The 13,504-nt window shown below is 44.3% G+C and overlaps 1 protein-coding gene and 1 long non-coding RNA gene across 7 annotated transcripts in view; one reads left to right on the top strand and one right to left on the bottom strand.

Moving 5' to 3' along the window:
• The window catches only part of LOC132868516 (uncharacterized), a 33,642-nt gene extending 26,216 nt beyond the window's left edge, over window positions 1-7,426 (bottom strand). For both annotated transcript variants that reach the window (XR_009650843.1, XR_009650844.1), the window contains exons 1-2: window positions 7,293-7,426; window positions 6,042-6,707 (exon numbers count right to left, since the gene is read on the bottom strand). This is a non-coding gene — a long non-coding RNA (uncharacterized LOC132868516). The remainder of the gene's footprint in view (window positions 1-6,041; window positions 6,708-7,292) is intronic.
• A 494-nt stretch (window positions 7,427-7,920) lies between these two features.
• Window positions 7,921-13,504, top strand: part of tsen54 (TSEN54 tRNA splicing endonuclease subunit) — a 191,490-nt gene continuing 185,906 nt past the window's right edge. For 4 of the 5 annotated variants that reach the window (XM_060901450.1, XM_060901448.1, XM_060901451.1 and 1 more), the window contains exon 1: window positions 7,921-8,024. In XM_060901450.1, coding sequence (XP_060757433.1) covers window positions 7,963-8,024 — 62 coding nt within the window. In that variant the 5' untranslated portion in view covers window positions 7,921-7,962. Of the gene's footprint in view, window positions 8,025-12,224; window positions 12,292-13,504 lie in introns of those variants that run through there. The other variant, XM_060901449.1, reaches the window with a different exon arrangement.

Raw genomic sequence — 13,504 nt, 5'->3', positions numbered from 1 at the left:
AAGCGAAAGTTTAATGTTTTGCAACAGACTAACCTCAAAACACCCCATTTATAGCCCATTCGTTACATTAAACTCTATCTAGCTGGCAATTTCACATGCCGTCGTATCTACACGGGATGATTTCCAACAAAATAAGGTTTAATTAACAAGAGGCAGCGTTCCACGGGCTTTCAGCTAACTGGAGTCCAGCTCAGCTCAGCGCAGCTCAGCAAGTGTGCCTAAAACATTTGGATATGATTGCGGGCCAATGTGCTATTCTTTGCTTCATTGAGATATATGCAACACAGTGTTATTAAACCGATATGTTTATGAAATAATTCAATGCCCTGTGCATTTCAGTGTTCACTCAGTGTACCCTGCTATCCCCTACTTCATAATTATGAATGGCGCGTCACGCGTGCTGGGGTTACATTACGGGGCTGGAAAAAAGTTATCTGTGTCTTACCTGGCTCAGCTGCCCCACTGCCTTCACCACCTGCTGCATCATCTGAATCTTTTCTAAAATATCTATGCAGTGAGCCCCTGAGGCTCTTGGCTTCTTCATCTCTTTTTCTCTTTTCTTTTCTTTGCTCCTGACTTGTGCATGTTGGCAAACGGGCTCGCACGCTTATTGTCGAAGCGTTATGATGGAATAGTGCCGTGTTATTTGGCGCCTTAATCAAAGACCAAACCATTTCTGCATTAGGGGTGGTAGGTGGGTTCTTGAATCTATTTTCGAAGACAATAGAGGCAAAAGAACCAGAAATCATTCACTGAATGCAAATATAGCACATTTTTCTCCCCCAAATCAACACATTTTGAAATGAAACAGAATGATTAATGGCATCTTCATGAGGGACCAGTTCTGGGCCCCCCCTCATGCCTGGGCCCGGGACAAAATACCCGGTTGTCCCCCCCTGTTGACGGCCCTGGAGGTGTTGGTCACTGGTAGCAGGAATCTGAGGCTGAAATGTGCACAAACAGCCATGGCTGTGGTTTAATAGGGCACACGGAGAGCTCAGACCTCTACCAAGGCCAAATGCCGCAACGTTACCAAAAGTGACACTAAATTGATCAAGCTGCCCTGTGGGTCGGATCTGCTCCGAAATTGAATGGGTTCTTGCTTGACCCGTGCTACATCTTTCCACCATATTTCAGGAAAGTTTCAGGGATTTTTGCATAATCATGCTTACAGTCAGAAAAAAAACTTGAAAGCATAACACCTCCTTGGCAGAGGTAATTAAACTGTGGCCACTGGCACATTAATGAGAAACCACTGGTTACGTATGTAACCATGGTTCTGTGAAGGAGTGGAAGACTGCCAGAGGCAGTCGATAGACTAGTGGAATTCCTCATGCATTGGTCGAGAAACATGTATAAAGAAAAAGAACAACAACAACAACAACAACAACTTTATTCATCACACGTGAAATTCCTCTGTGCATTTAACCCATCCGAAGCAGTGAACACAGACATGCATACATACGTGAGCAATGAGTGCACATACACACACCCAGAACAGTGGGCAGCCATGCTAACAGTGTCCGGGGAGCAGATGGAGGTTAGGTGCCTCGCTCAAGGGCACCTGAGCCTAATGCTGCCACATGTTAACTTAACTGCATGTCTTTGTACTGTTGGGGGAACTGTGGATCTATGTGTTTTACTGTGCCCTTCTGTAGAAGCTCAAGGATTTCTAATTGAAGAGTGTGTCTGTCTGGGGTTGCGGACCAGTGTGGGTTGCATCATAGTATGTAGTGGGGGTCTACAGTGGAACTGGAGATGATTTCCCTCTGAAAGTGTGTGCAGGAGCCAGTAATTGGAGGTATTCTCTGTCCAGTGGTTGAGTTGAGCTCCTGTGATCCGGCCCACTGTCAACCCAAAGGAGTCAGCGATGAGGGGGCAGTAATTCTGGTATCTTTGGGGGGTGCTGATGAAATAGGGTCCCTGATGGCCTGAAGGAGCATGACTCCTATCAGCTGGATGGCTGCCCAAGATCTGGTGCATGTCCACAGCCAGCAGGGGGAGGGAGAGGCTGAACAAGGCGTGGGGCTGTACCACAGTAGGGGGCAGCTTGACAAAAGGTGTGGTCCTGGCACCATGATTGAGGAGCCTGTATTGGGTGCCTAAAAGCTGGCTGTGGGCCAATAAGGCAGTTTCGAGTCTCAGAGACAAGCCTGCAGCGTTCAAGGGCCTCTGAGTCATGGGTCTGAAGATCTGCCCTGGAAGTACAAGGCTCTCAAGCTGTTTCAACAGGGTTCTGGCAGTGGGGATTGAGCTAACCACACCTGTCTCCTGGCCTGTACTAATAGCCCAAGGGTCCGACCACATTCATTGGCACCAAAGGACTGAAGAGAGGTGTCCATTAGCTCATTCACTGTAGCATCTGCAGTGGATGTGAGTGATGTGTGCATGGTCAGCAGCAAGTGAGCTAAAGAGTTACCTACTCTACCCAGAGATATTACAGCACTGTAAGCTCTACCCAAGAGGTTGTCTGTGTGACGGCATTCTGTATTCGGGCAGCAAATTACCTGCTGCAGGGCTTCATCATGTGAGAAAAGAGAAGCTATACAGGACTCCCAACTCCAACAGTGTCAGTCTCCACCATTGCTTCCAGTGCATGAATAGTACGATCAGGTCTGGATGCCCTAGCCATTTGAAAAGCCTCTGTGACGACATCAGTGAAGTCAGGGCACTGCAGCATGCGTAGCTTATCAGAAGACTCTGCAGGGCGGTGCAAGAGGTTAGAAGTTCCTGGTGTAGCTTGTGGGATGTCCAATTTAAGGTGGGCCAAAGCTACCTTATGTGAGCTTTGAATGGGTGCTACTGAAGAGTCGGATGCTGATGCAGAGCTCTGGGGATTTGAACCATTCCCACTGAGTGAATGGGGTGAAGGGGCATGCATTGCAGCAGGCCCATCCTCATCAAAATCACTGGCCAAGCCAGCAGTGAACAGGGACTTGAAGCAGCAACTGACACAGCATCTGAGTCTGAGTGAATGAGTCTGTGCTAAGTTCTGACAAGGCTGAGGGTGGGACATTGTGCCCTTCTCCAGTCTGCAGCCTGTCAGTAGGAGCTGGGTGCACAGCACACAAGAAGACTTGTAGATGCTCAACGCTAGATGATAGCTCATCTATTTTGTGAGCCATATCTGTGGAGGATTTTTTCTTCTTCACTTTAGCACTAAGCAGGTCCACAGCTTTCCTTTTCTTGTCATCAGCGCTCACCCCTTGTGGGGGGGGAGGGAGTTGTATTGGAGTTTGGGTCTAGCCTGGCTAGGCGCAGATGGTGCAGCTCCAAGGGCATCATGTTACAGGCTGAGCATAGGTTGGTCAGTGTCTCTACAGGTGGTCAATGCCCAGACATGATGGGCAACAATCATGGCAATCCACCACATCCATGGCGCTAGGACACTGTACACACCAGACAGACTCCATGATGCCGTAGATTCAATTCATGTTACAGTGAGTAGCTATAGCACCACTGATGCTAATCAACTGTAGAGCAGTACTGATACTAGTAGCCATGAGCAGTAGTCTTAGCAGTATGCCAATTCATTAAGAATATACTAGAATGGAGCTGATCAAACACAGTTGCTCAGTAATCCATCCATCCATCCATCCATCCATCCATCCATCCATTATCTGTAGCCACTTATCCTGTTCTACAGGGTCGCAGGCAAGCTGGAGCCTATCCCAGCTGACTATGGGCGAGAGGTGGGGTACACCCTGGACAAGTCGCCAGGTCATCACAGGTGCTCAGTAATCCAATAAACATGAATGTTACCCACAGGAAGAGAGTGCGCAACCTTAACTTCCTTTCGATCCAGTTGGCAGGAGGTAACATTAGTTATCAAGTGAGCCTACCTTAGACACAGGTGCTAGGTTAGGCAATCCAAGCAGCAATAGCAGCAATACCGACAGTCACTAGAAGATTTTCGGCTGTGATGCCAATCATGATCAAACCGACAACAGGGTTGCTCCATGGCTAATCAGGCAACTGAGTAGAGCTGATCAACACACGGACACTCAAAATTCTCACGCAAGGAAGCGATACTATCAGTGAATGGAGTGGCACTCAACTAAAACTTCTCAGGTAAAACTGAGTGTGGCCTAGTTAGGCTAAACAACTCAAACACCACTGCTAGCAATGAGTGGTGCTGATTACATTAGTGAGATTTTTAGTTGGATGTCCATGTGTTACCGGCTCTACTCGCTGATATAATCAGCACCACTCATTGCTAGCAGTGTTGCTCAATTTGTTAGCCTAACTAGGCATCCTCAGTTTACCTGAGAAATTTTTAGTTGAGTGTCTACTCAACTAAAAATTTCTCAGGTAAACTGAGGATGCCTAGTTAGGCTAACAAATTGAGCAACACTGCTAGCAATGAGTGGTGCTGATTATATCAGCGAGTAGAGCCGGTAACACATGGACATCCAACTAAAAATTCTCAGGTAAACCGATGAGGCCTAGTTATCATGACCAGCGTACTGGTATTTATACTGTCTCGCAGCGTCATGGTCACATGATGACAGAAGTTTATACATGTTTCTTGACCAATGCGCAAGCACATGAGGAATTCCACTAGCCCACTGTTTCTCAAAGTGTGAGCGACCCCTGGTGGTCCACGAGTTGATGTCATAAAATATCACATCAGTGTTTCTCAAATTGCCTATGTGATTCCAAAAGCAAAGTTCTGAGTAGCACAGATGATTTGTTTTCTATATTGAATAAAGTCCTATGTAAATTCAAATAGTAGCCTATTATTTGAATTTGTCTGACATGAAGCAAGCCGGGCGGCACAGTGGCGTAGTGGTTAGTGCTGTCGCCTCACAGCAAGAAGGTCCGGGTTCGAGCCCCGTGGCCAGTGAGGGCCTTTCTGTGCGGAGTTTGCATGTTCTCCGCGTGGGTTTCCTCCGGGTGCTCCGGTTTCCCCCACAGTCCAAAGACATGCAGGTTAGGTTAACTGGTGACTCTAAATTGACCATAGATGTGAGTGTGAATGGTTGTCTGTGTCTATGTGTCAACCCTGTGATGACCTGGCGACTTGTCCAGGGTGTACCCCGCCTTTCACCTGTAGTCAGCTGGGATAGGCTCCAGCTTGCCTGCGACCCTGTAGAAGGATAAAGCGGCTAGAGATAATGAGATGAGATGAAGCAAGCCAACAGTTTTGCAACACTGCCTATAGCTACGCCAGTTTAGGTTACACTTTCATAGTCAGCGTCACCTGGGAATGTGGAATGCCCAGAAACTACGAGTAACCAAATTAGACTTAGTATCAAACTGTCAAAGAGAATAGATCAGTGGCTGAAGACTTGGTCAGTCAGAAGAAAAGCACAAAAAACATCTGACAAGAGCAAGGACAAAGTGCAAAGACATGATGATTCTTTGTTTGAGAAAACAAAGCAGCACAACTGGATCAACATGGCCCCCAATATGAGATTAAAACTGTCAAGTTTGGAGCCAGACATTGCTTCACTGATGTATCGGAATAAGCAGCACCGTTCTTCCCATTAAGATAAGGACAACAATAAGTGAGTTGACTATACTAATTGTAAAACTGTCATTTCATTCTTGTGTAATTTGTCATATACTGTTGAAGTAGGCTCATTGTTTTTTGTTCAGGATATTTAGGGGGTTAGGTGGTCTGCAATATGAATAAAATGGACCTTGGTCTGAAAAAGTCTGAGAAACACTGCACTAGTCTATCAACTGACTCTGGTGGTCTGTAAGGACTGAAATAGAACCTAAATGTCAGAATACCTTTGCTGAAAAGTCAAGCAACCCGATAACACCAGAAAAAGAAAATATCTGGTGTCGTCCCTGGGCACAGCAAGGCAATGAATGCAGGCCCGTAGCCAGTATTGTGGAGGAGGGGGATCTTTTTTCCCCAAAAGTGGACTTCATCTGGCCCCCTACTCCGGTACCCCCCAAATACACGAGCACACTTCAAATCTTCTAATTTAGACATTTTTTTATTCGTTATAAGTTCTCTGTTGTCTAACTTATTATTGTTATCTTCCTACAACTGTGCTGTGACTTCATTGTCTGTCTCTGTTGCTCACCTCAGTTGTCTGTTGTTGCTCTTTCATTGTCTATCTGTTGTTTCTCTCTTCTATTGCCTGTCTCTGTTGCTCTCCATTGTTTGTCTGTTGTTGCTCTCCTTCATTGTCTGTCTCTGTTGTTGCTCTCCTTCATTGTCTGCTCTCCTTCATTGTCTGTCTCTGTTGCTCTCCTTTATTGTCTATCTGTTGTTTCTCTCTTCCATTGCCTCTGTTGCTCTCCTTCATTGTCTGTCTGTTGTTGCTCTCCTTCATTGTCTGTCTCTGTTGTTGCTCTCCTTCATTGTCTGTCTCTGTTGCTCTCCTTCATTGTCTGTCTCTGTTGTTGCTCTCCCCTCCTCTGTCTGTCTGTTGTTGCTCTCCTTCATTGTCTGTCTGTTGTTGCTCTCCTTCATTGTCTGTCTGTTGTTGCTCTCCTTCATTGTCTGTCTGTTGTTGCTCTCCTTCATTGTCTGTCTGTTGTTGCTCTCCTTCATTGTCTGTCTCTGTTGTTGCTCTCCTTCATTGTCTGTCTCTGTTGTTGCTCTCCTTCATTGTCTGTCTCTGTTGTTGCACTCCCCTCCTCTGTCTGTCTGTTGTTGCTCTCCTTCATTGTCTGTCTGTTGTTGTCTGTCTCTGTTGCTCACTTCAGTTGTTGTTTATGGCATCAGAACACTCATCAGTTCCAATCTTCTTGGGTGCATTTTTGAGTAAATGTTTTAGCATAAAAAACAATAAAAATTTGAGTAAATGCTTTAGCATAAAAAACAACAATTTCTAATTAAGATAAATGTTTCAAGTAATCCTGAGATTGAAATAATATCGCACAGCCCTATAAGGACAATTGATTTAAAAATGCCCAAATGCAGCAACAGTGGGTGTTTTCACACACACTGGTCTGAACATTTTCATTTTTCAGCTAATGCACACGTTTCTTTTCACTCTGATCCAAATGCCAAACCACTGACAGGGCGTCATGTTACCATGACGACTGAAAAACACGTGCTCTTAAAGTCTCGCATTTTACTGTCTTCACACCACACCACAGCTCCGATTTCCCAAGCTGAAAAAAAAGCAGCCCCAGGTCCGACGCTACTAGTACCTAGTCATCGAGCCACCTAACTCATCTCTGTGTGTGCGTGTGTGTGTGTGTGTCACTGACACACATAGACTGACGGACGGGCTGACGCTACCCCCACTGATCACTCTGACAGATCGATCTACCACTACTGTTGTAAACAAAAGAAAAACAAAGTCCTGCACTCAGCACCTTACCCATTTTGGCCCTTTTTTGGAACATGGCGCCAATATTTTGGGACAAAGTAGCAGCAGATTTCTTGCGTTTTATGTCTTTATCTTCTTTTTTCCCCATTTTCTCTTCTATCCCGCTTCGGATTCTTCTTCCTCTTCTTCTTCGCTTCAGTGTATTTGCCGGTTAGCTACCAACGGAAATGGGGGCATTACCACCACCCACTGGATTGGGGTGTAAAGCAGTCTGAACAAAACGTGTAAACATAAACATAGGAGAAATGAACCCGTTTTTCTAACTCGTCCTCACTTAGTCTACTTTTCTTTTTTGATTAGTCTGGATTTGATATTGTAAATTTAAATGTGAATCAATGTATATTCATCGGACATGAACAAATGAAGTAATCTTGAGGGGCGTGTGTGTCCGGGGGGTTTCGAACGAACCCTCCGATCCCACCTGGCTACGGGCCAGGAATGACAGGACAAGAGGTGACCAGGACTAAATTTGTGCTGGAGTACGGGGACATGGTGGAGGGGAGAAAATGTAAAGCAACCGGGCTAATTACAAGGGTGCAATGGACGATTTAAACCAGGAGGAGGCAATAATGCATAATGGAGCCTAACTGCCATAAAACCCTGGAGAAGAAAAAGCAGCAGACTACGGCTATTCGGTGGTTGAGAAATATAATTTGGGAAGATGGCTGCGAACGATATTCAGCTGGAAGCTGTTCAGATAGATTTTAGAAATGAATTACTGAGGTGAGTTGGATAAATGACTGTTTTGTTGTAGCAATTTGGATTAGTTAATTTACATTTGAACTTTAGCTTCTGCGATAAGTCTATTTCAAACACAGTATGTACAAACACGTGGGCTCAACTCTTTGCGAGTCCCCTTATGTTGTTTTTAACACTTGTTCGAGGCAAGTTTCAATCTTTGGTGTCTTCAGTCAAGGTCGGTCCCCTGTTTATAAAGCATTTTGAAATAAATATTTATCACCTAGACTATTATTGCGTTTATGCAACTTCATTGTAATCATGACCAGAAGGTTTACATTCCTTTATGGAATGTATGGTAAATTTACTTGCATAAAATTATAACCCTCGTTTTTGAGTCGAATAAGTAGATATGTTTTTATTTTTGGTATTGTAGACTAGAGACCTTAAAGGAGATGCGCAGAGCCCTTATTTTTAAATACATTTCTGAGTGGATAGTATCTCCATCCTTGACTCTTGTATGCTGAATAAATGGGAATTATTTACTTATTTGAGAGTTAAATCGATCGCAAAGTTGGCATTCGAGGTGAATCAGCAGCTAGCCCTGAGTGCATGACCTCACAGCAGGAACCGGTTTTAAGGCCGAGGCCTTTGACAGCTATAGACCAAAGTCATATCAATAAAAATTTATGGTGAAAGTAAGAAATACCGTTATCGACTTGCTCAACTAAGACTGATTGATTTGACTTCATTGATTGTGGGTTGACTCATTAAAACAGGATAGGTGTTATAACTTATGCAACATGCATGCATTTTCACTGATGAAACGTAAAAGGCTAATTAAATAATCAGATGAACTGAGACACATTCTGAAGCAAATTAAATCTTATACTGGTAACTTAAACACACAATACAAGTTACATGTATTAATCTAAATGTAGGTAAACAATGAGGTGTTTTTTTTTTTTTTTTTTTTAAATTCAAATGAGTCTGAGCTTACCTGTCTGTGTTCTCGCTTTTTGAAGGCCGATCTTGTGGCCGATTGTTTCAAAACAATCTGACCACAGATTGCTCGTTCAGTTCTCCGTTCATTCACTTCTTCCACGTAAGGGCAAGATGGCAGCGATATCCGGTTTAGAAATAAGACGGCTGGTCCACTCATTCATTGTTCCTCATACTGTGTATAGAGGATGTGCAGTCACGTGACCTGCATGTGTGTACTCTGCCATATTAGACGGCATCAGGATTGTTTACCTTGCGCGAGCGTAATGGATCCAGGGAGTGATCCCCAAGAAAATTCGGAAAATACCCCATCTACATCATGCGATTACTTGTCTAAGTTTGTTCAGCATCTTGAAGGTGACGTGAGGCAGCGTTACGTGGAAAAGTGTTCCAGGTTGGGGATTGCACATCCGTACAGCTTGCTGCAATCCTTGTTCAGGGAAATTCGGAGCTGCGGTGCCGGCGATTTGCCCGATCTGGCCTACCATGACATTTACAATTTTCTTGTTAATCGTGAATCATGTTACACTGGCAAAGCCCTCAAAGCTTACAAGAGCCTGGAAGCTTATAAATATTTTGTTGCGGGATGGGTATCCCAACTATACCTCTGGAAGGTTCAGAAGAAGGAAGTCTACTTGATAACCTCACGGGTAAGTGGCATTAAGACGTTTATCATAAAGAGACTATGCAGGACGTTTTATCGTAGGAATGTTCGAAATCTAAACTCTAAAGTATGAGAAAAAAACAGTAAATCAGAAAGCTGCGCACATTTGCGCAGCTTCCGCGAAAACATGCGCAGCTTTCTGATTTACTGTTTTCTTCTTGTACTTCCTATGTTTCATGGACCGTAGCAGCATTTGCTTATTTAGTAATTTTAATACAGAATTTACTCTGATGAAATTATTCAGACACTCCAACGCCCCCCCTAAAAAAAATCGGATCTGCACGATTCAGCCGTGAAAAAGGCGGCATCCGCCGTTTGCATCCCTGTTTAAACTCATAGGTTAACCGACTTTAACCGGCTAATGAGGCTCGGTGGTCGGTCAAGATTTTTTTTTAGTTTTCGCCATCCCTACTATGGATTGGCCTTTCAAAGGCATATATGAGCCAAAAAGATAAAACATTGTCATAGACTAGGCCAGGGTAGTAGGGCTAGGCATAGCCATTTTAAACGTTAGAGATCAAGCGGACTGACACAAACGCTGTACTGTCTAGTTTCTAAGTATGCAGTTATCATTCAATCCGAAAATCAACTTCACAGATGCACTAGGAGTATTGAATTAGAAGATTACACCTACCTGATATGAAGTGTTCACTACAAATTCGGCTGGTAGAACTGGGGTTCCAGTTTTCTCTACGCACAGCAGACACCCATTTTGCGTGTCTCTCCTCGTCTGCGGGGAATCTATAAAATGACAGGCCCTCCTTTTGGCCCTGTCTATTGGTACAACCAAATGCTGAACAAGATATAACCATTCTCGAAAGATCTACTCCCACACACTTGATAATTAGAACGGGTTCGTCTAAGTTCTATGCGCGGCCTTGCCGTCCAAGATGGCAGATAAACAAATATCACGTGACCTCGTGAAGTCACGTGCACGCTCTCTATTCCGCCATTACTGCTCAGCTCAGGCAATTACTAAAACCCGGGATGGAACGGATGTCACCGGTTTTAGCAACAACTGAAGGGAGGTCACTGCCCGAACGATATGTTCCGTCCCGGGTTTTAGCAACAACTCTCGGCTCACTCTGGGAGGACTGGTGCAACTAAACTCACTTTCCTTTTAATAAAATAAATACTTTCCTTTTCTTGTAGTTTTCTTTAATTGTTGGTACTGCACCCTCTTTCAATACGGGCTTATAGCCAACACTCCAACAGATCAGAGGTCTCGTACGAGTCTTAAGTAAAATGTGCAGAACAGAGAAGCGCCCACTTCGTAGGCACCCAATGTGCCCGTGAACTTCTTGCAAAACGCGTCCAAATCTTTGCAGTTTGAACATTCTTGGGCCGTGAATGCAACGTAAATCCAGCTTCTGTCGTGTTGCTGCACCGGCCAAAAACACATCTACATGGCATGGCGATAAATTAGCTCAAAATGGAGGATCAGAGTTGCAGTCAGTTGTTTTAGTATAGCGGAAGTGGCGATGAGACCGATAAACTTCCTGCTGTGACGTTGCGGATGTCAAGGTCATTCACTCAGACCGCTACCTATATAAATCACTTTAATCGGAAAAATTACTATATTAGATTTATTGTTCACGCATACAACTATTCCTGTGCCATTCTTGAGGTTGCAAGGCATTTATAAACGAAAGTGAGGCCATGGTTCTGCGTATATGCTTTAAATGATTTTTAAACTTGAATGACCATTGAAGACTAGTAGGTTAGACTGCTGTCAAACTTTAGTCATGATACTTGCTTTTGGAAAAGGTCCGGGTTCGAGCCCCGTGGCCGGCGAGGGCCTTTCTGTGCGGAGTTTGCATGTTCTCCCTGTGTCCGCGTGGGTTTCCTCCGGGTGCTCCGGTTTCCCCCACAGTCCAAAGACATGCAGGTTAGGTTAACTGGTGACTCTAAATTGACCGTAGGTGTGAATGGTTGTGTGTCTGTGTCAGCCCTGTGATGACCTGGCGACTTGTCCAGACTACCGCCTTTCGCCCGTAGTCAGCTGGGATAGGCTCCAGCTTGCCTGCGACCCTGTAGAAGGATAAAGCGGCTAGAGATAATGAGATGAGACTTGCTTTTGGGTCATTCCATGCCAAATCGACTAAATTCCAGAATCTCCCGTACCCTCTGGTCTCAGATTTTCATTTTGCTGATAAATGTTCCTTTACCCACCAAATGAACAAATCTGAAGTTTGAGCCTTCTCCAGGGGCGGACTGGCCATCAGGAGTTTTCCCGGTGGGCTGGTGGTTCAGTGTGGGCCGGCGGAGAAAAAAAAAAAAGTTGTGCTGGCCGTTAATATGATAAGCAATGTTAAGTTTCTCTAGTGTCTGGATAATCAGCATTGGCTTACATGGGCGTCAGTCATGGGGCTGTTGGCCAATCACAGCCGAGCTGAGGGTTTTGGTCCAGCCCCCTTCTCCCTCTTCATCTGTCAGTCAATTAATCAGCCGCGCAAAAATGGAGAACAAACGCAAGGGAGGAGCACAAAAATTAAGAGAGAAGAAAAGGCAGATGCGGCCAAGTGTCAAAAGCTGACAAATATATTTTCTGCTGCTGCATCATCTGCACCATCCTTAGCGGCACCTGCAGCTCTCGCGGCATCGCCGTCTGGAGGACAACATGACCTGGAGTGGGATGCTACTCAGGTGGGCGGCTGTAATGTTATAACATTATTTAGGTAGCTTGCTAACTTTTAGCACAACGCATTTAGGCTAGTTTGGCTGTAAAAACGTCATTATTCGGTGTGGACTACACTAGTACTGCTAGGCCTAGTATCTGAACAACCTTTTTTTTTTTTTTTTTTTTTTTTTTTTAAAACCATCTTAGCCCTATTATCAAAAGAAATCATATTTTACTGATAGTTTGGTTTAGTGGTTTACTAAAACAATACTAACAGTAGTGTTGTCACGGTAGCAATATTTTGGTACCGGTACCAAAAATGTATTTCGATACTTCGATACTTTTTCAAATAAAAAAAGAGAACGCAGAAAATGTCATTACTGACTTTATTAATAGAAAATCGTAACAACAGCAATTTTAGAACAGTTAAATAAAAGGAATCAAACTAGAGTAACGAGAACCAATAAACAGTTTACACCAACATCTGTCAACTTAAACCTCACCCTTCTCCCTCTCTTGCTAATTAGGGGCACTGGGTGGGGGCACTGTCCCTGGACCAAAAGCACCAGAGGTCTGCAGTGAAAATAGTTTAGCAGATATTTGAGCTCACGTGTTCCTCCTAAATGAAAACAAAATGTGCCCTATTGCCATTGCGTGAAAAGAGCAGGCAGGGAAACAACCTGCATCTCTTTATTAATGGCACAAATTGTGTGTTTTCTGGTAAAGGAGGAGTGAAAACATGAATGCATCTCAGATTGTGATTAAAAATTCAAAGCGTGGGCAGAAGCGCGCGATGGGGGAAAATAGCCTCGCGCTCTCAGCGCTGTTACGCTATATAATATATGCACTTGACCATCAAGATTGCCGAAACGTCGGCTCAGATCGAAAGTTAGTGGCGGCATGAAGACTATTGAGGTATTTCACTCACGTGACCAAGTCATGTGATGCTGCCATTTTGGATGGCACGGCTCGAATCAGTTTGAATGCGAGGAAGGCGACAAACGAAAAACATAAAAGAAAAAGGAGCGAGATGCAGAAAACACCTTCACTATCCAGCGACGTAAGGGCATTTACAGGGCGAGCAGAGGGAGAGGTATTTGCAAAAATTGAGGTTAGCAGGCTTAGAGAACGACGTTTACCTGCTTCCACCAGGACTGCACTGACAGCTAAGGTTTGTTCACATTTTCATTTACTTTCAGTCCTCAGGATAAATAAAATGTTATTAAATGTCATTGAAAT

This window comes from Neoarius graeffei, chromosome 20, assembly GCF_027579695.1.
Source record: "Neoarius graeffei isolate fNeoGra1 chromosome 20, fNeoGra1.pri, whole genome shotgun sequence".
NCBI classification, from domain to species: Eukaryota; Metazoa; Chordata; class Actinopteri; order Siluriformes; family Ariidae; genus Neoarius; species Neoarius graeffei.
This window is presented reverse-complemented; position numbering and strand designations above follow the sequence as displayed.